At 41.6% G+C, this 22,088-nt stretch overlaps 2 protein-coding genes across 3 annotated transcripts in view; one reads left to right on the top strand and one right to left on the bottom strand.

The window, feature by feature from the left end:
* PRKACB (protein kinase cAMP-activated catalytic subunit beta) overlaps positions 1–11,563 on the bottom strand; it is a 53,760-nt gene extending 42,197 nt beyond the window's left edge. The window contains exon 1 of the mRNA XM_081010574.1: positions 11,124–11,563. Coding sequence (XP_080866700.1) covers positions 11,124–11,169 — 46 coding nt within the window. The 5' untranslated portion in view covers positions 11,170–11,563. The remainder of the gene's footprint in view (positions 1–11,123) is intronic.
* Positions 11,564–20,577: 9,014 nt separating this feature from the next.
* The window catches only part of TTLL7 (tubulin tyrosine ligase like 7), a 76,030-nt gene continuing 74,519 nt past the window's right edge, over positions 20,578–22,088 (top strand). The window contains exon 1 of one of the 2 annotated variants that reach the window (XM_081008593.1): positions 20,578–20,694. The gene's annotated coding sequence lies outside the window, so the exon portion shown is untranslated. The remainder of the gene's footprint in view (positions 20,695–22,088) is intronic. The other variant, XM_081008595.1, reaches the window with a different exon arrangement.

Here is a 22,088-nt window from a genome sequence, read left to right as displayed (position 1 = left end):
GGAAACTATTTTTGTATAAACAGAAAGCAAGCTGCTTCTTTTTTCTTTCAGGTTGTCAGTGTTCAAAATGCCCAACTCAGGTATCTGAACTTTTTTTTTGTCTTATCTGAAAAGTTGATATTGATGTACAAAACAGCATCTTAGAAGAAAGGGTGTAAGTCGCTGGGTACAATATGGCTGACCGCTGCACCACGTTAACTGGTAGCCATGTACATGCAGAACTGAGTGGGTGTGGCCACACCATGCTCTTACATGCACACAGACCCATGTTGTGCATGTAACTAGCTGAGGATAGAGGAATATCACCCCTTACCAATCATTAAATGATCAACCTGATGACCAGGGTGGGGTGTAATTTTCACTTCGATCAGGTGCTGCAGTGTGCACAGTGGCTAAACCTCTGCACCCACCCCAAAATATACACACACTCCTAACTGCTGTTGGGAGTGTTGAGTGGCCAGAAAAATGTGCTTGGAGAGCCAAGGGCTAACCATTCCTGATCTTGATAAATCATTAGCACATGCTTCTTACAAGAGCAACTCACACAGCCAGTTCTAACTATATGATGATTGTTCCTATAGTTAAGCTCACCATATATTGAAATAGTATGAAGTAGGCAAAGCACAAGGACATAAACAGTAGAAGGAAAGCACAAGAACAAACCAAATACCGTAAATTCCGGCGTATAAGACGACTTTTTAACCCCGGAAAAGAGGTTAAAAAGTTGGGGGTCGTCTTATATGCCGGGTATCTGCCCCCATCCCCCCGCTGCTGCGGCGGGCTCCGCTCTGCACTGGGAGAGAGCCACCCGGCGTGGAGCCCGCCCCTCGCGCTGCTTCAGAAGCAGCAGCAGGGGCGGCGGGCTTCGCTCCACGCCGGGCGGGTTTCTCCTGGTGCGGAGCTGCCCAGCGTATTAGGCAACTGGGCTTATAAGATGAACCCCAAAATTGCAGCTGCCAATTTGGGGGATCGTCTAATACGCCCAGTCGCCTAATACGCTGGAATCTATGGTAGCTATCAAGGCAGACTCTCTAGTTTTCCTGAGGGACTTCTGAACCGTCAGTGGTGTGGGCAGAAAAAATTCTAGAAGATTTTCCACCGCTTTATTTCTTCATTAATTTTTTTATATTTCATAAATTCATTAGAAACAAGGAAAGTATGCCTAGTGCATATAATACATACATACATACATACATACATACATACAGGGAAGCTTGGCAGTTTCCAAATTATTGACTTTCTTTGCTAAATACAAATAAAATAAACATGCTAAATTAGATTGCTCTCAAGGGAACCAGACACTTTTCTGCTACAAATTGAAAATCTTCTGCTGCAAATTGCCATAATGTGCATAAGAGATTTTTCCAATTCAGAATTTCCTGGAAAAACCACACCCCTGGTTTTGTAACTTGTCACTCTATTGGGCACGAAAGTGAACCAGAACTGCTTAGAACTTTAAAAATCCAGATCACTCTTCTGAGTTTTGTAACTCAAGGGCTACATGATTCCTATCTGCCTTAGACAGAGACCACAGGGAGGCCAAGTATTAAAATCACATGAACTCAAATTCTGCAATAATGCAGCAGGGCATATAACCTCAAGAGATTTGTTCCATTTTAAATTGTCTTTTTGAATCTACAAACCATCTATGATATACAGAACTTGTTCAACGGGCCAGAGTTTGAACATGATGGTATTATATTACTTCCAAAGTAAAAGGTACTTGGTTGCACCAGCACACACATGTGCAAAGAATACATCTTTGGAGTAAAGTAAACTAATCAATTACAGTAGTACCATCAGATATCCTAGTTGTTGCTTTCATTCTTTAGTATGCTATGATGAGGTTACTTCTGGACTCATAACAGCTGCAATTTTGTACATTTGCTATAAGGTATGTAGACTACAGTATAGTTCTCAACACATAATGTCTTGTACTCAGACAGATTGATTATATTAGTGTGGAAGTTCATATACTATTTCTGATTTCTCAGTATGAATTTTGTGACTGACCATACTGTACATATATCCCAAGGCAAATGTTTGTGCGTAGCTTCTTCCAGAGCCACAAATTACTTTCTGCACCAACTGGCTTTATGTTAGACTGACACTGCAATCAAATCTCTGGCCTGTGGCGAAACAGAAAGGTTGTTTTGTTTTTTACAAAATCTTACACCCTAATCTTAAACACTTATGCTTAGAAGACCCGTCCATTTCAAGAAAAGCTCAATGTAAATTTTGTGAATGGAAAATGATAAAATGCTTTCATAGTGCTGTGTTTTAATGTTTTAACTATGCTGAAAGCCACCTCGAGTCTGAAAGGTATATGATAACTGTGGAGGTGAAGTTCAAGCAGTCCTAACTAACAGCATTATGTTAGCAGGATGACCATCAAGAGATTTGGGTATGTCAGTCTTTAAAATTCTCATGCAATCACATATTTCACACAATTGCCTTTAGGACACACTTATTCCTATGATATTCACACACAATCACCAGTTATTACAGGATACACACACATACACAGAATAGAAAGCAAACAGATCTTTGTCAGAATTGAGAGGTCCCAGTATAGCAGTCCACTGTGGTTCAGTGGTAGGGTACAGCTTTCATTCCATGCACCCGGTGTTGAACTGCAGCTAAAAGTAATGCTTCAACAAAACACTAAAAGAAAGCCTGAAAAACTTCCAGTAGCCTGCACACCAAGTCAATTGCTACTGCAGCTTAGGAATTTAAATCTTATGGACAGTCCAAGGCCTGCACATGGTAACATTTAGGAATCAGCATGTTCCACAGAAGTGGAACAACAGAAGCACGAGCAATATTTCAATCCAAGACACCATTACAAAAGAAGCTTGGAATACATTCAGTGAATACATTCGAAAGCTCACCTAGTATCTATGGATGCCATCCTTAGGCACTTGGTCCCTGTGTTTTTAGAAAGTTCATAGCTGTTCAGAGTTCACAGATGCACAGAAAAGTTACCAGTGACCACAATTCCAACACAGAAATTCCCTAATCTAGCAGGATGCATGAGCATGGAACCTGGATGTGTCTAACTTCAGTATTGGGTACTATAGTTACTTCCTCTCAGAATTATACACTTAACTTTTAAGACATTATTTTATAACCCAGCAACTGTCTGCATGGTGAACTGTATCTTTTTTTATTACTGAAATGTATAGGATACATGCTTAATCTAATGCTCTGATGAACTGAAGTTTTAGATGCATTTCCCGTTTCAAAAATCTGCTGTTGTGTACTGAATACAGTGCAAAGGTTTTCATGTTTTAGAATATTTGTTCTTGATTACACTACACAGGCTTTTTTGTTATTTGTATTCCAAGGGCAGCCTTGGCAATAATTCCGCCAAAGTTACTATCCCACAGAAGTTGTTGTTATTATTATTTTTAAATTAAAACCCCACTTTTCCCCACAAAGGAGTTGCTCAGTGACTTGCACATGAAGAGTAAGCAGAAAAGCAACAATGACACAACCAAAAAAACACATATTAAATTAAACAGAGAAGCAAAACAAAAACACAAAAAGCAGCAACAGCAGCACCAATCAATGCATTAAGTAGCAACAGAATCAAGAGCATGTTTAAAAATAAAAGCTTTCTTAGTGCCAAGATAATATAAAGAGCAAGGGGGCAGAGAGTTCCACACTACCACAGATAAAGCAGTTTCTCTCATCTGTTACCACGCACCTAGCCTTAGCCGGCAACACCAAATGCTGGAGGGGTTCAACATCCAATCTTAAAGGATAGGTACATTTACATAAGGGAAGGTGATGCTAATTAACTTAGTACTAAGTTGTTTGGGGCTGTACAGTAAGAAGCACTAGCTCCTTTACTCACACATACCATGTTACTTATTTGTGGAACCATCAACAGCTGGAGCAAAAGCAATTTTCCTTTTTTTTTTTAAATTTTCCATTTTAAAGAAGTTTCTCTGACTGGTCATCTGAAGGAGATTCTTACCACAGACAAGTGGCTATTTACATGCTTATTAACATTTAAAAAACACTTATTTTTGCAGAGTTGTATACAACATTAGTCATACTCAGAGAAGACCCTTTGAAATTAATGGTCCTGACTAATTTAGGTCCGTTAATTTCAATGGGTCAACTGTGAGTATAATTTAGTTGACTACATGTCACAGCATCTTAGGTTATAGCAGCCTGAAAATACAAGCCAGAACTTTCTTTTACTATAGTGTTTAAGTTACATCGTTGTTGTTTTAAAAAACGTAATGTAATTTTTTGTACAACTTCACAATTTGGTTCCTTGGAGATTCCAAATAATCTTGGGTGTAAGAATCATGTACTAGCCTACCTTGAAGAAAAATAAAAAAGGAAACACAGAGGTTTGGTTCAGATATAATGATCCTGATCTAATAAGCCAGAGTTTGTTAGATGAATTTGTGTCTGCACATTCTCCCCTCTCACACCATAATACAACACTTCTAGGGTTTGCTAAGCAAGTTTCCCATTACATTCCGCTGGAAAACTTGGTTTAATCTCTGCCTACTGACGATAAGATAAAACCAAGATCTAGTAAAGCCTGGCTTGCAAACAGATCAAACCAGTTTTAGTGGTTCAGTTGTAACAGAAATAAACCACAAAAGATGTGCCAAAGCTGGGTCATGGCAGGTACAAAGCCAAAATGTGGGGACTAGATTTGTTCTTTAATAAAACATCATTTATTAGACCAAGATTATTTCCTCTCTGCCAGGTCATGCACTCACAGATCCTTGTCCCCAAATAAATTATAATCTATATTTTGAGAGTAGGGAGAGTTCAGAGGAACAAACAAGAGTAGCAAGGGATGAAATGTGAGCAAGCACAGTTGAGGGATAGAGACGAATGGGTTAAGCAAGGACTTTCCTGAACTGGTGAGCTCTAGAGAATTACTTGAAAATATTTGTTCTGGAAAGAAATTCCAGGCACAGCAATGGAAAAAATGCAGAGATGTTTAAGGGATTTGGGCTACTGGTGGTGGCAGTGTTGGAGGAAGAACTAGATGTATCAGCAAATAAGGATAGAGAGATAGGTTAGAACAAGGCAGAAGGTGATATCCAATGTTAGTCATACTCAGAGCAGATCCACTGAATTAAGCCAATTTGTTTCAGTGAGTATGGCTTAGCTGGATATCACCCAGTGGTTTTGAAGATAACTATGCTTAAGGCTTGTGAGGATATGTATAAAGGTGCTTTCCAGGCTCATTCTTAAAAAACAACAAGGCAAATAAAATTTGCTTTAAGCATTTCCCAAATCGTTAGAAGGCTAACAACTAGAATAAGTAAAGTGCAAGCTTTTCTAAATCTATGCAATATTCCAGTTGAGAAATATGGTCCCTGAGTCTGTTTGTGTAGTTCAGGAACATGTGCAAAGGGAGGTTACAAAGGCAAGTCAATGATTTCTTCCTTTGTGCATGGCGTAATCAGAAAACATCCACTAACCTAAACAGATGAAAATGGTCAAAAACAGGTGAACTTTCTGCCCCACAAAAAAGAGAAAAGGTTACTTGAAAATAGATAACTACTGAGCCAATTCCAAATCAAACCATGAAGAGATCACCACTACCGGTAGTTATGCCCTATTTGCACAAACTTTAGAGTTGTGCCAAAACATGTGATGAGAATAAACTTCCCCACTTTATCCTTCCTCAAAGAGGCCAAAGTTAGCATGCATGTGATGATGAATACACAACAGCTCTAGAGCTATCCCAGCAGCACTAGAAGAATGAGAGAGCAAATAAGAACATAGGCTAGAGAGAAAGCATAATCGGCTACCCACACTTTCCTGGTCCTTCTCTAGTTTCTTTATTAGGCCCCTTCTCCCCTCCTCTCAAGGTGCATAGATAATACAATCACAGAATTGGAAGGGACCCTGAGGATCATCTACCCCAACCTTCTGCAATGCAGGAATATGTAGCTGCTCCATACAGGGATCAAGTCTGCAACCTTGGCATTATCAGCACCATGAGCTATCCAGGAGTCTGGCTACTTCCTTTGATGGCACAAGGAAAAATACCTTCTGGATAGTGCAGGATAGGCTTCCTGGAGTAGTAGGATACAATTCACTCTAGCAATACTGGTTTGTTTTGCAGCACTTTCAATATATTTCCTACTCTGCACCTAGTTTTCAGAAGGCCAGTGTGGGGTGGGGAAAAGAAGAGTACTGGGAGTGATGAATTCTTCTGGTATTTCATTCACTCCCTTCACCCATCAAGTTTTCTTGCTGTCCTCACTTGTAGTCCTATATAATTTTTATTTTGTGTGAAAAGGTTTGTGACCCAAACTCCATGATATAACAAAAATTGTAAGCACTGTGTGCATCAAGAAAGCAATTCTAGAACGGGAAAGGTGTCTTCTGGAATAAGATCTAGTTCATTATCTCAAAACAATAACTCTATATATTCCAAATCATCTATCAATTAAACACTGCAAAGGGTTAGACTAGATTACCCTAAGGGTCCCTTCCAACTCTACAATTCAATTACTCTATGATTCTATCTCATTTTCTTTTAAGAAGCATCCAGTATTTTTAAACAACAGTCTTCTGGTATCTTAAAGACTAACAAAATTATGTTGGTATAAGCTTCTATGGACTACAGTCTACTTCATCAATTGCATGGAGTGGACTGTAATTCAGAAAAGCTTGTGCTATAATAAATGTGTTTCTTTCAAAAGTACCATGTAACCAGCATTTGAAATTCACCAGGTGCCAGGCGCATTTTGCACCTGACTACTGGCCACTTGCGACCCAGAGAGGACGCCCAGGTGCCAGGATGGCCCCTGACGTCTCCACCATCTGGAGGTGCATGCCTTGGGTCTTGACTGTTTTCACACACTAGCAACACATCCGGTAGAATTCTATCTGCTAGATTTTATCTGCAAAATCAGAATGAATTTCAAGAACTAAAAAGTTGTATTGAAAAATATAAATTTCAAGCTGTCTGGCCCAAAAATGACAACTAGGCATTGTTTTGAAAACTGTACTCCTAGTTTAAGGAGCCATTTGGTGTCTAGCTTATATATCTGAGTTTCTAACAATGCATAACTGTGCTTTCTGATGCCACAGACTAATACTGCTACTTATCTGGACAGTATTTTAAAGGCAATGACATTTCTAATTCCAGTTAGGATGCCACTTTTTAAAAAGTATTCACTGAGTCACAGAAAGTTTTCCTTTAAATAGTACTTGTAAATGTAGTTTCTGCTCAGACCCAACATCCTAGACCTCAAAGGCAAAGCCCCCTTTTTAGAAGTGCTGAAGCAGGTCCCACCAATATCAATTGAACTTAATTGGAACTTTGTTCAGATGCATAATGGCAATATTGCTTTAAGACTGTTTAGCAAAGAAATACATGGAAATTATTTTTCTATGTTCAAGTACAATATGTAATACACATTACCTTACACAACATAGTGGGACGCGGGTGGCGCTGTGGGTAAAACCTCAGCGCCTAGGACTTGCCGATTGCATGGTCGGCGGTTCGAATCCCCACGACGGGGTGCGCTCCCGTTGCTTGGTCCCAGCGCCTGCCAACCTAGCAGTTCGAAAGCACCCTCGGGTGCAAGTAGATAAATAGGGACCGCTTACTAGCGGGAAGGTAAACGGAGTTTCCGTGTGCGGCTCTGGCTCGCCAGAGCAGCTTCGTCACGCTGGCCACGTGACGCGGAAGTGTCTGCGGACAGCGCTGGCTCCCGGCCTCTAGAGTGAGATAAGCGCACAACCCTTGAGTCTGTCATGACTGGCCCGTACGGGCAGGGGTACCTTTACCTTTACACAACATAGAACATGCATCCATATCCAGAACTAAAGTAAAAAAAGGATTGCATTCTTCTACTAATGCTATAAAGTTTGAAGAAATAAATAGATAACCACCACTACTAAAAATATTCCAGAGCCATACTAAATGCACCATGGGTGATAAAAGTTCAGCAACACACAATAAGATACCATTATATGAGGCTTTACTACTAAGTGCTACAATTATATTGTTTCCGTTTAACATTGACCACAGTTGCAGTAAGAGCTCTCAAACACTTTATGTGCAAATATAAAGTAGACTACAAATCAAGTCACTGTTCATTGTCTTTCGGCTACTGTAGCATGGCCTTGATCTTTACAATCACAGCTTTCAGTAGATGTTAATATATAAAGGACATGGATTAAAAGTAATCACTGCCCTCCCCCGCTTCCACTGTCAGTTTACAGAACTTATTCAAAACTTGTAGCCTTTCTAACATGTCGTGTAAACTTATAACAAAAATTTGTAAGATTTGTTTCCTCAGGCAGCTATTTTGACAAGGATGAGTAGTTCTATAACAATGCAAACTGCAACAGTCACTGTATCAGATAGCAGAAAAACCTCTGTTTCAACGCTTGCAAAGCATTCACAAGTCTTCATATTCTGAGAATCCCTCAACCCCTCTCGCTGCAGTGGTACTTCCTTTTGTTCTCAACCCTCTACAAATTCACAGTTCTAGAAAGCGTCTTTGAGACAGCGCAATATTGCTACCACTGCCTTATTTTGCATTCCTGACAGTTGCTACAGATCTGACAAGTTAACAAATCTGACGTGTGCATTTTTACTACAGTTTGACACTGTTAATACGAAAGGGGTGTGTTGTGATGCAGAACAAGTAAAATCCATGCTAGATTTGGGCATGTGTTAGAAAATGTTCTGGAAATCACAGACCTGCACACCACAGGATAGAGTGAGGAGAGAGAATCCTCACAGGGACCAAGCGTATTTAAAATGATGCCTAACTCCCTATAGAGTACACATGCAACAGCCTAGAGCTGTCCCAAACATACTACAATGCTGCAGGTCATTCACTTGAAGGCAAAGTGAATGTCACCCACCCCAGGCACACAGAATACCCTCAGCAGAAGCAGAACTGTGCCCAGAGGGTTGAGCAAGAATATGCTGCTTGATTCACAAATGCAGGGATAGCCAAGATGGTACCCGCCAAAGGTATTTGGACTACAATTCCCATCAGCCTCAACCAGCACGATCAATTGTCAGGGAAGTCATAGTCCAACAAAATGACGCCACTTTGGCTACCCCTGCTGTCAAAGTAAGACTAAGGGCCTGTGGCGCCACAGTTCACCAGGACCATCACTGATGCCACGCGAAGAGGCAGCATGGCAGGGAAGGTAGGTTAGACTAAAGCCCCAAAGTGAGTCTCTCCTCCCAGGAAACAGGTTTGAAGCCAGAGGCTTTTTCAAATGTCAGGTATGCATTGATTCAGCATACCAGAAACCACCGATGGACAAGAAAACTATTCCTATGCATACTATCAGTTTACACTGCATCAACAAGACAGCCCATTCTGAACACAGGCATTACAGTGTGGCATTCTCAGACCAGTAGTACCCAACAAGCTACTTTTCTCCCACCCCACTTTTGCCAGTGTTACAGCTGAACAAGCACCTTCTGGAGATGCTATTAACTGGTGGAGGCAACTTAAATCCCACTGAAATCAAACACAATGAAGGCCTCAAGGCCTCAAAGTTAGGACGAAAGCTTCAGCACTGTACACACTTAACCAGAAGTTAGTTCAACTGAATTTCATGGTGCATGCACAGGATTCTACTTTTTAAGCATGCATCTCTCTCTCTAGATTTGCTTATTTTTAAAATTGGTTTAAGCTTTTGATTATTCAATGGAAAGGATTTTATTTTATTTGACTACATCAGGGTGGGCAACAGCGGCCCTGCAGGTGTTAGATGACAACTACCATTATCCCTGGCCACTGGTCATGTTGACTGGGGCTGATGGGAGTTTTAGTTCAACATCTGGAGGGTCATAGATTCCCCATCTCTTGACTAAGTAACATTTAGAGCTTTATTCTGAGGAACCATATTTTATGAAACCAAAACCATCTTTATGTAAAATTACTTGTCTAACTACAAAAGGAGACAGATGCTAACGAATAAAAGTTGCCCATCTCAAAAATTGCTGAGGATCAAAAACACTCCAAATCATTTCTACTGCAGACATGCAAATAGAAATAAACACTCAAAACCTCAAGAGTTCATATTAGTAATCCACCTCATAATCTTAAACACATGTACTCAAAAGCCTGATTGAATTCAATGGGACTTACTCCCAAGTAAGTATGTTAGCAAGGCCTTAATCTCCAATGGGAAGTGCCAGCAATTGCTTAAATGCTTTGCTTGTGTTCTTTTACGCTATGTTCTCAATCCCAAACAAAATGCTTCTTACCAAGATCCTGCACGACAAAATAATATTAATAATCGTTTACTAGCGTTAGGTCTCTTTCGCTTTCTGTAGAGAGAGGTTTCAAAACACATTAACATGCTGCAACAGAAGACTGCTTCTCCTAAGCAGGAGGAGCTCCGAATAAACTGTTTCCACAACAGCAGAGAACAAAAACTATAAGAGGGAAAGGTTAGGGAGTTTTCTACAGCAGCCTTTTTTTCTGTTGGGAGGGTGGGGTAAGGAAGGAAGAGGCGGAGAGAAAAGAGGAGAAAACACACAAGCGCCAAACAAATCACAGTTTGCACCCGAGCTTTGTCCCGACCCCCACCCCTCACCCCAAGGTTGCCGAGAGAAAAGCTTTTCTTCCGACGCCGAGGGCCAAGAGTTTTACCAAGAGCTATTGGGGCGGGAGGAGTAGACCCCACCCGCTCCCATTCATTGGCCTCCTCCCGGTTGGGACTAGGCCGGCCTAAGCGGAGGGATGCACCTAGGTAGGGATGCCGGGGACACGCAGCAGCGGCCTCCGGGTGCGGGGCGTCCACGGAGCTCCTCTGCACCCCCCCCCGGGGAGGGGGGCTCTGCATCTGCCCCCTCTGAGCCTTGCGAGGGGACCGGTTAACCCGCTTACTCCTAAGCCCCCGGGGCGGGATGTGGCTGCAGCAGTTTCCCCAGAACCCCCACGCCAAAGGGGCACAGCGAGCGGGCCGGCCGGCCTGCCGCACCGGTTGCCGCCAGTGCCGCAGCCCGCCAGACTAGGCCGCAGGGCCTTGCTGCTGCCACGGCCCGTCCCGGTGCACCTTGGCGAGAGGAGGAGCAGCAGCCGGGCGGCGGCAGAGAGCCGGCCTGCCTCCCCCCTGGTCTTTGTCGTCCGCTTCCAACTCACCGCTCTCGATCTCGTTGCCCTTCTTGGCGGTGGCGGCGTTCCCCATGGCCGGGAGGCCGGCGGGCTGCTCCGTCCGTCCAGCGGGGGGAAGAAAGGGAGGGAGGGAGAAGGGCGGGAATCCCGAGCGGCTTCTGTGGAGCCGGCAAGAAGCGAAGAAGGAAGGAGTGTGGCGTCGCCGCTTCGGTCTTTCCCCTCAGCGCTCGGCCTTCGGCTTCTCTCCCCCTCGCTCTAGTAAGGGGGCTCCGGGCGGCCTCTAAGTCGGAGGCGGCGAGGGCTCCTCCGGGTCCTGCCTCCTTTCTTTCCGCTTGTCCGCCTGCCCTCCCCGACTCCACACACACACATACACGGCGGAAATGACGGCCGCTGAAGCGCCTCCTCCTTCTCCTCAGCCGTTCCTCCTCACGCTCGCAAGGGCTCCGGCTTCGCCTGCCCGGCGGCCTGGCGGGGCTACGCTCTTTGCGGAGGAGGAGGAGGCCCCCTGCCGGCCTCGCTTTCCGCTTTTCCCCTCAGACTCTTCCCCACAACGCACCTCCTTTCGCCTTCGAGTAAATAATTCACCCCGAGGGACCAGCCTTTTTTTTCCTTCCCCTCAGCTCTTTCCGTCTTCACCCGCACTTGCAAACGGTTACAGCAGTAGTCCCAAGTCCGCAATTATTTCAGGAGCGGATCTAACGCGCCCTTCGCGCGCCGCTGCGACTCCTCCTCCCGAGTAGATAAACTCATGGAAGTTTGTGGGAGTTTGGTTTATGGATCATATAAACGCGCCTTGGCTTGAGATGCCCCATCCTGTGCTTGAGTCTTATATCTATACTGTTAATGTTGAAGCCAGTGAGAGATGGGATATGGGGCAAAAGGGAGGTTGGGGAAAGGTGTAATTCAGACAAGACACTTTGGGAGATATTTCTGTTGGACACACTGGGTGCAGTTGTTTTTTGGACTGCTCCCGGATTCAGCTTTGCTCCAGATTCCAACAAATGCACCAACTGGCCTTTTTCTGAAGATGGATCTTGCTGCAGTTACAGGTTTCTTGTCTGCCTTTCATATTTAGGTCATGGTATGTGCAGTATGTGGCAGAACGGTTCTGAAAAGTGCCCAGAAGCCTTTTAGTTGATGCAAAATGCAGCAGTCATGCCATACTGATACTGTGCATTCTTCGCCAGTTTTGGATTTCTTCCTGGGCCCGGTTCAAAGTGTGGTTGTTACCCCTTTTCCGGGCCTGGACAGTTTGGAAGTTGGAGGGCTACTACTTCTGCCCATATGAATCTGCCCACACACTTTGGTCTTCAGAGGAGGCCTTGCTATGGATGCTATTTTCATCTGAGGGTGCAACAAACAAGATCTTTCTTTTAGTGTACAGGCTATTTAACATCTTGCCACAAAAAAATCAGCTAGGGGTAGGGTCTTCCTTGTGGTGGCCCCCATTTGTGGAACTCCCGGCCTATGGAGATGCGGCTGTCTCCCTCACTGACAGTGTTCAAACAATGGCTTTAGACACACTTGTGCTCACAAGCATTTGTGGGAAGTTGGCAAATTGAATTGTTTTGAATTGCTTGATTAAATGTGATTTTTAAAATGATGTTTACATTGATATATGGATTTTATTATATGTCCCTGTTTTAGGATCCTATGGGATGAGGGGTGGTTTATATAAATGTAAATAAAAAATAAACTAGGCAATTAAACCTTTCTTGATTAGATGTGGTTTGCAATGATGAAAGTAATGATTTACATCTGTGGCTATGAAGGTTGCTACAGTTTTAAAATAATGATTAATGATGCTTTTGCTCCTTCTATATATTGAGTTTTTCATGTTTTATGATTGCTTGTTTTTGAGCTAGGGCCTGAAACCCAAAACACAGACACATGAATATTGTTATGATTATTTATTGTGGTAAAAAAAAGTGGCTTTGAACACATTCAGAGTACATTTTTTAAATTGCTGAGTAACTATACCCTTTTGCTCTCTAGTAATCTGATATTAGAGATCAAGGTTTTATTTTGGTTGTGTACATACCATAACTTTTAAGCACACTCTTTTACTCCAAGAATTATGGGCACTGTAGTTTACCCCTCAGAATTACTATTTCTAGCAACACTTAACAAACTACAGTACCCAGAAACAAGTTCAATTAGGCTGCTATCCTAATCGCATTTACCCGAGAGAAAACTCCGTACAATAACTAGGACTGACTTTTGAGGAGATATGATTGGAATTGCACTGATAGTGTATTTGTGATTGGCGCCTCAAATTTGTAGATACACTTGTGAACTTGAGCAGATGCACTTCAAATTTTGGAAATTAACAGTACGTACAATTCTGTAGCTAGAATTAAGTTGCACTGTGTTGAGAGGCCCATGGGTACTGGACTGAAACATAAGTATGGTTTAGTAGCCTTGTAATTGCACTCATAGCTAGGTGACTTTCATTGCAACTTTCCTCAGTATACTGCCTTTTCTACATCTTTCAAAAAATAATTTTGATGCACACTGCTCTACCATCACCTTTAAATTAATATTTGGATGATTGTGAATTTTGTGAAATTATGATATAGTTGGTGAAATTTCAGTTTTTGCTGATCTAAACCACTCAGAAGGAAATGTATGATAGGAGGCAGGCTTTTAAATATTTAATCTGATGTGTTTTTTATTACATTTTCCCAGTTCCACTATAAAATATTGTACCATGATCATTATGCAATGCCTGGCAACCTTTATTGTGTCTCAGGGTTGCTTTTTCCTCTTTTGTCCTTAAATTGAGAGAGGTTTTGTTCCTTGGGGTTGGGTGGTGCATTTCATTCCAGTTTCAGAAGTTTGCTGTTTATCCATGAGCCGCCTGTCATCTATTCTAGAATATGGTTAAAGACATAAGTGTGAAATTTAAAAATGCTCTTTCCTCTATTTTAAGAGCAAACGCATTCTCCGAGTGTGGATCCTTTCAAAGCAAAAGCAGCAGTATCCATGCCCAAGAGGGAGCAAACTCTGAGAAACTCCAAAAGTTGTAGAAGTACAAAAAATATATATATTGGGGGGGGTTAGGGGAGGGGAGCAAAAAGCACAATGATAACTGAGCATGCTCAGTGGTCATGGAATGCTCTCTGTCTCTGTGTGTTTGATGAGAGAGACAGAAAACTAGAAGGGGACATTTGAATGGAGTAGTTTGGAAAAGCTGGCAGGCATTCTGAACAAGAGCACTGTACTCCGCAACAGTTTATTGCAGGTCCGTCTTATACTTTCTGAATAGGCACATAGTCCACTCCTGTGTTTACTTGGATGTTAGACATTAGATGTTATAGTGCAGTAGTGGCACTGGAATATTTTAAAAGCAGTTCTCTACCACCTGACTTGCCACATTGTTCTACGCTGATGTTAAAATAGTACTGTATTTTATGATGGTCATGGAAAAGTGATTTCTGTATTACTGTCAAAGTATGAAAAGGATGCATTTCTTCCAAATTGGTATGCCTGGGTTTTAGGGATGGGGAGAAGTTTGATTCAATTCTCAGCTGAAGACAAACCTGCCTGATTTGCACTTTTCAAAACAATATGCAAGACAAAATACAGCTTTATAAATTGGAACTTCTCACAATTTTACAGTGCGGTTCTCCAACCAAGTTATGTGTATAAAAGTCTGTATAAAATTGCATATATTCATGAAAATAACATACAAAAATCCATTACGGAAGGAAAAATGGCTTTGCAAAAATGTGCACATTAGGATATATTCACAATAAAGTGCTGATGAATTTTCATGAGAACCTTTAAAAGAAAATAGCAAACTTCTGTGGAGAACTGAAGACTGAAACATGAGAAATTGAAATGACAGGTGTGCCTTGCCGGACAATCATACTAGACATGTTTCAGAAGTAAGTCCTTACTGTGTCTTCGTTCCTATAAAAAGTATAAAAGTAATGTAGTCTCTGTTCTATTGCATATTAAAAACAACAGAACAGGCTAGATTTCTCTAGGTCTCTTCAAGAAAGATGCTTTGTGAAAACACCAGGAGTACAGGTTCTTCTTATCCTATAACATTGAAAGGATAAGACATATATTCTTTTAGATCAATTATTGGTTTTCATATTTTATTTGAAAATTGACTGAGAAATCAGTTGAGGGAGACTAGATATGGGGAAGCAAAACTGAAGACTGTATGTGAACATTCTGTTTCCTTTGGTAGCCAGATATGCTGGTTGGAGTTCTTTGGTTAAACTCTTGCAGAAGTATTTAAAATTCACTGACTTCTTAAATCTGGTACCTTTCAGAGGGGAAAGCATTTTTTAAGCAGAAAAAAATCCTTTCTGTTCCACCAGTATTTAGAGAGGGTTTTAATTACAGTACTGAAAGAAAATGAAAACTTGGGGCTTCATTATATGCATTTGCATGTAGCATAATTTGCTCCTAGGCCAGTCTAATTAGATAGTTTACAGTTCACTTCTACTTAAGCCAAGCAGTGTAAAGTACATTAAAACGTTCCTTTTTTAAAATATGTGTTTAAGGAAATTAATGGAATAGCCTTAAATGAGGTAGATTAGGGAGACAAGCAAAGGGCACTTGCACAGGCGAAAACTGATTGTTCTTAACACTTTGGCATCAAATCCTGTAACCAAGTGATCTTGGGAGCTCTCTTCCAAATAATGACTCACTCTAAGTAATCCCCCAGAGAAGTATCCATCCATTCCCTAGAGAGCTCGTAATTGTTGGCTTATTTTGACAGGCTTTCTTTGGAATTTCTTACAGTCTGATCTTAGACATGTTAATTCAGAAACGATTCCCACTGTGCTGTGTGTGATTTAATTTCAGGGTTGTGGGTTCGAGGCAGTGGCATAGCTAGCCGCTTAGGTGCCTGGGGTGAGGCTGGGCAGGGCATGCCCAGTGCCCGAGCCGCATTGCGTTCTGGTGGTCTGCAGGTCCGCGTTGCTACAATGGGAGTTGTTTCCCAAGTAAATGTCCAACCTCAGTTTCTTGCCGGGGGGGGGGGATATTATTTAATCTATTAATGGGATATTATGAGTCATATATTTTATAACTTAAACTGGAGACTGAGAATTGTATATGAATGGGCCGGGATTCCCCTTCCTGTTTTGCTGCATCTTCCCCAGAAAAATTCCTTTTGCCAATTCCGCTTTCCTTGTACTTCATAATCATAGTCAAAATACATCTTCAGTGATTTAGGTACCTCTGAGAGGGTCATCTAGTTCAGCCCCTGCAATGCAGGAATCCTTTGCCCAATGTGGGGCTCGAACCTGCAACCCTGAGATTTAGCCCAAACCCTCATGCTCTACTGACTGAGCTATCCCAGAGATAATAAATTAACTTTTTTTTCTGTATGGCTTCTGTTACAGAGAAAGAGCTGATCTCACCGGATTTGCTCTCTGCTTTGTTTTATTTGCCATGTAGATTATCCTGAGTAATTATTTAAAAAACAAAAACAAAAAAACTCACAATTTTCCTTTTAGAGAAACAATGCAGGAGACAAATTGCAGGCATGCATGTACCTTAAGGGGCAAAGCTGATTCTTCCTGACACGCAATATGGGACAACCTGCTGGAGACGAGAGTCAAAATCGATGGGCTAAGCGTATAAATTATTAATGAATTCTGCCACTTAGTCTCATTTGCTAGGAAAATGGATGCCTGTTTTCGCTTCAAGCCATGGCCTGAGCAAGCGGCATTTAACAGGACTCACACTGAGACAATATTTCTTCCTCATTGCCTGGAGTTTCACATTACAAGAGCAGAACTGGGGGACGGTGGCTGTTTTTCAGGGTCATCGTAGTAAGATTTAGGCAACACCTTTAATGCAGATCCTCCAAGTGTCCCTATTTTTCAGGGACAGTCCTAGATTTACAGAAGCCGTCTTGGTTTCTGATTTGAATCTGGAATGTCCTGCTTTTCTTTAGGACGCCCCTATTTTCATTGGATAAATTTTGGAGGGTATGGAGTTATGTGACCCCTGAGCCAAGAAAATGAGATACGGTACAACCATCAGAACCATTGCATAGGAAAGTTTTTTTTAATGCTTTTAAAAAATGTTTAATGCTTTATTATGTTTTTATAAATGCTGGAAGCCCAGAGTGGCTAGGGCAACCCTGTCAGATGGGTGGGGTATTATTATTATTATTATTATTATTATTATTATTATTTGAATAGGACACCTCTATTTTCATCAGAGAAATGTTGGAGGGTGTGTTAATGCATTTAAACAGAATAGCTGCTCTGAAAACCCAGAAGTAGGGAAACTAACAAAAAAAAAACACAAAAAAACCCCAAGATCCCAGAAAGAATAGTCAACTGATAAGATTTTTCAATGTTCCCTCAGTGTTCTAAGGGCTTGGCTTGTTTTGAAATACTCAGAAACCATCATCTTCTTTAGCCACTCATTAGGCATATCAATCAATCATTTCATCTTTCACATAAGGATGACGGCAAGAGAGAGAGAGAGGAATCAACAAATAAGTAGAGGGCTCCAACTGATGGGGGAAATGGAAGAGGGTAAATTATTTAGATTGGAATATGAGAAAGGTTAACCTCTGCTCAAAGCAGACAGCAGCTCCCACAAATCTCCTGGTCTCTGGGGACCGTGAACCAATTATTCAACCTTTATGCCTATTTTCAGCCTGGGTTTGAGTGAAGCATTCTTACCCATGCATCAAGCCAGGATCAGAGATACGCCGCTGCTGTGCTTTCAAATAAGGTGCTGTATCCAATGCATGCTCAGCCCCAAAGAGGAAGGAAATTTCCCATTCAAAACCATAGTAAAAGCAACAGATGTTCTTTCACCTTCTATGGACACGGAGAAAGGAAATCTGCAGAGGACAGGCTAAGGTTCATTGGCCATTTTGCCATACCCCACACATGCAAGAAATGCAGAGGATTAGACCGCAGCCACAAACACTTCTAAAGGAGCCTTGTGGTTGTTAATGGACTGAGGAACTCTGAAAGATAAATCTGTTTATGGTCAGAGTTCAGACAGTGCAGTACAACAGAGGGCATCCTTGCACACACATCTCCTCTTGCTTTCCTACTCGCTCTTGATGTTAAGAAACAGTGCGGGCCATCACATCCTTTGCCTCTATGTTGCTGCCTTTTGCTATAATTGAAGCAGATATCCAGATATAATGGAAACAGATATCCAGATATCTCAAAAGCCAAACAACAAGCTACTTATTTGCAGATTTATAAACCACTTTATAAAGAGAGCTGGACCATAAAGAAGGCTGATCGCCGAAGAATTGATGCTCTTGAATTATGGTGCTGGAGGAGATTCTTGAGAGTCCCATGGACTGCAAGAAGATCAAACCTCTCCATTCTTAAGGAATTCAGCCCTGAGTGCTCACTAGAAGGACAGATCCTGAAGCTGAGGCTCCCAATACTTCGGCCACCTCATGAGAAGAGAAGACTCCCTGGAAAAGATCCTGATGTTGGGGAAGATGGAGGGCACAAGGAGAAGGGGATGACAGAGGATGAGATGGTTGGACAGTGTTCTCAAAGCTACCAACATGAGTTTGACCAAACTGCAGTGGAAGACAGGAGTGCCTGGCGTGCTCTGGTCCATGGGGTCACGAAGAGTCGGACATGACTAAACAACAACAAACCACTTTGCAAACAAAATTTATGGAAACGGGGTACCGTATATTAGAAGAAAATAAGATAGAATATAAAACAGAAAAAAGCTGCAAAATCCATAAACTAAAAGCAGGGAAACCATTTCTAGAACTGTGCAATTATTATTCCATAAAAAGACTGGATCACAAATCAGGGGACAATTGCCCAATAGGAGACAATTGAAGGGATAATTGGAGTGGCAGTGCCACTGCTGCATTAGAACACCCAAAGGCTTACTTCCTTCTACAGATCAGAATGGTGGTGCGGAGATGATCTTTTTGCAGTGGGGTGGGTGTGGGTGTGCTGTACTAGGACCAGGCTGGCACAGCTTAGAAGCCTAGGTTGAATCACTCTCTGAGAGATGGACTGGTATAGGATCCAGTGGATCAGTGGCTGGCCCAGCTCTGCCCTGCTGAATTGCTGGTCCCTATGCTGCAAGCAGGGGGGCTGATGTCAATATCATCCTGCTTGCTTGAGTGAAGTTTGGGCTTCTGCTTGCCATTCTGTGGGGGAAATGAAGCTGATACCTCAGTCACCATAGAAGGGGGCTTTGTTGGCTTTGTTGGCCAATGGCGAGCTGTTTTGTGTGCACTTGTGTGCCATTTGGAGGTTTCAGCTTGGACACTGCCCTACAAAATAAACAAAACTTTTCTGATGAATCATGTGCCTGGGGATAGGTGCACACAGTTTATTATCATGGTGAAGAACTGGGTTGTCCACTCTTGATTGGAAAAACCCTGATCTTCTGGGTGGGGTTAAAATATATGTGCTTAGGGGCAGAACCAGGGCAGGATCTGGTGGGAGGAAAGGGTGGACCTAAGATGAAACCCATAGGGTCATAGTTGGAGATCTGCATGGTGGGGTTACTATTTAAATCATGCTTTGAGGTTTGTTGACTTTTCAGATCCCAGTACTTGTTACTTTCAAGGACTTGGCTTTAGCAGTACTGTATTTTATATGTAAAATATCAATTTCCACTAGACAGTTTCAGCTCCAATTAGAAGCAAATGCGTGCAAACATTTGAGCCGTTGTTCTTATTATTTGCTGCTTTTCTGGTTTATGTTGGTTAGTTTTGATTAGTTTTTATGTATTTTGTGTTATGTTTGTGTATTCTACCTCACCTGTAGATCCATTGTGAAATAAAGGGCAGGTTAGAAATAGCCTTGATAAATAAATACATTAAATGTGTGAGTGTTTGTTTGTTTGCTGTTGCATTGCTTTGAGCCCAGTCGTTGTTTGAGGAGATCATAACACTGCATTCTTAAGTACGTTTACTGAGAAGTAAGTCCCACTGAGTTTAACTGGGCTTACTTCCCTGTAAGTTGGTATAGAATTGCATTCAAGGAGCTGCAGCACTTTTGCTTTCAGTACCACCTGCCTCTTCTCTGGCAACCTGTTGTTGACATTAATAGTCCTTGGAGCAGGTGGAGGAGTCTGTTCACAAACAGCATACAACCTGTAATTGGTTATGTTATCCTGATACGACCTCTGTATGGACAAATACATTATATTTTTGTCACTAGAGGGAGCTGATCTTGCTATCCAAATGCAGGTGAAGCATGAAATGTATTGTGAAGTACAAAGAGGGAAGGGTGTGACTTTCTAATTATTTCTGAATGATTAAATACCTTCATCGTGCTAAGAAATTCCACATACTCGTTGAAAACGGGGCAACTTTTCTTCCCTTTTAAAGGGGAGGAGATACAGAAAAAACTGTAGTTTGTTTTGTTTCTCTTCACATCAACGGCTTCCCGTAACTCTTTTTTTCAAGAATGGGACAACAGTAAAATAATATTTGGAGAAGTTAGTATCTAGTCTGGAAGTTGTCCCTTTAAATCTCTGTGTTCCATTTGGTTGCCCAGGACAACTCTTGTAAACATCAGTGAACCTACATGTGGCCTTTGAAAAAAGCTGGGGCCTGAAGCTGATGGGAAAGTTTAGGTCATTTCAGAGCTGCTTGAATCAGACTGTGAGTACTCCCTTACTGTAGGAGGCAGCAGCTTTGCTTCGTGTGATGTAATTTTCTTTATGTTTATGAATTTTACTTTCAAAGTACTCAGCAGAGAGAAAAAAATACCTTTAGAGTACGCTGACTTTTTCTGTATAATATCTGCTAAACAGAGCGTTTAGAGAGCACTGGGAAGAAAGACATTCACCTCAAGAAATATTAGAAAACGTATTGCAGTAGGAAATTACAGATCCCCAGTCCATTTGAAGTGTGTACACTTCTGAGAAGGATATACAGGGAGAAAAGAGGTTTAGGCGAGACCCTTCACATATTATTGTGGCTTCTGTAATGGCAGCCAAGACAATAAATAAATCACTCCTTTGCCAGGCATTTGTGAACTCACAATAGAAGAGGCAGATCTGGTTAGCTGAAAAACAACAGATACTCACTAGGAAGAAGGGTTCAAATGCAATTTGTACTTGGAAAAAACCTTTGGGTTACTCCTCCTGAGTTTATTTTATTTTACAGAGTTAGAAAATGTGACTGCTTCCTTTATTAAAGAGAAAAAGGAAACAAAGAAATCGTTGTGTATCCATGTGGGTGTGTATTCCTTGAGGTTTCTTCCGCAAAGCAGAAACAAACGCCACCATATCCTTTTATAAGACTCTAGCTTGCCTCACTTTTTGCGTATCACTTGCTCTGAGGATGCCATTCCGCATCACTGATAACCAGGCATGAATCTTAACTAGTTTTTAGAACAGTTCTAGCAAGTGCTTTATAAATATTAAACAGCAGTCGATGTAGAAGCATCATTCAATAATAAACATGACCAAATCTCATCTAAACTGTTTGGAGGTTTTGTTACAATCAGTTGGTATATAAATGTTGTTAAATGGATGAATAAATAAATAGAATACATTTATTTAGGTAAAGATTTTTTTATCTCACTCTGCAGCCAAAACGGGCTGTCGTGGCAGTGTGCAGATAGTCCCTGCTGTCAGGCGTACAATCTAAGGAGGCAGGACACAAACTTGGGAGTATAGGGGACCACCAAAATCCCCCCATTAGAAGATCTCAGTGTTCAAGGTGCTGCAATAAGGAATTAGATAGTCTGTAAAGTACTTTGGGCCCATGTTGTTTAGGCTTTTTGTGAGTTAACACAAATTCTTCAGAATGCAAAACAAGTCGGAACCCTGCAGTGAACTGTTCTGCCATATTGCGTTAAAATTTGCAGCATAAACAGTGTCCTAAAATAAATGAGAATCCTCTACTCTCTGTTTCCATAATCTATTCTGTTATTTTGCTGCTATTTATTATTTATATCCTGCTCTTTTTACAAGTATTCAGAGTAACTTACAAGGAAGAATAAATAGAAACATTATTATGTAAATTCCTGAATATAACCAATAACTTTT

This window comes from Podarcis pityusensis (assembly GCF_964106645.2).
Source record: "Podarcis pityusensis genome assembly, chromosome: 6".
In the NCBI taxonomy this organism is placed as follows: Eukaryota; Metazoa; Chordata; class Lepidosauria; order Squamata; family Lacertidae; genus Podarcis; species Podarcis pityusensis.
Note: the sequence above shows the minus strand (reverse complement) of the source record. Positions and strands in the feature narration are given on the sequence as shown.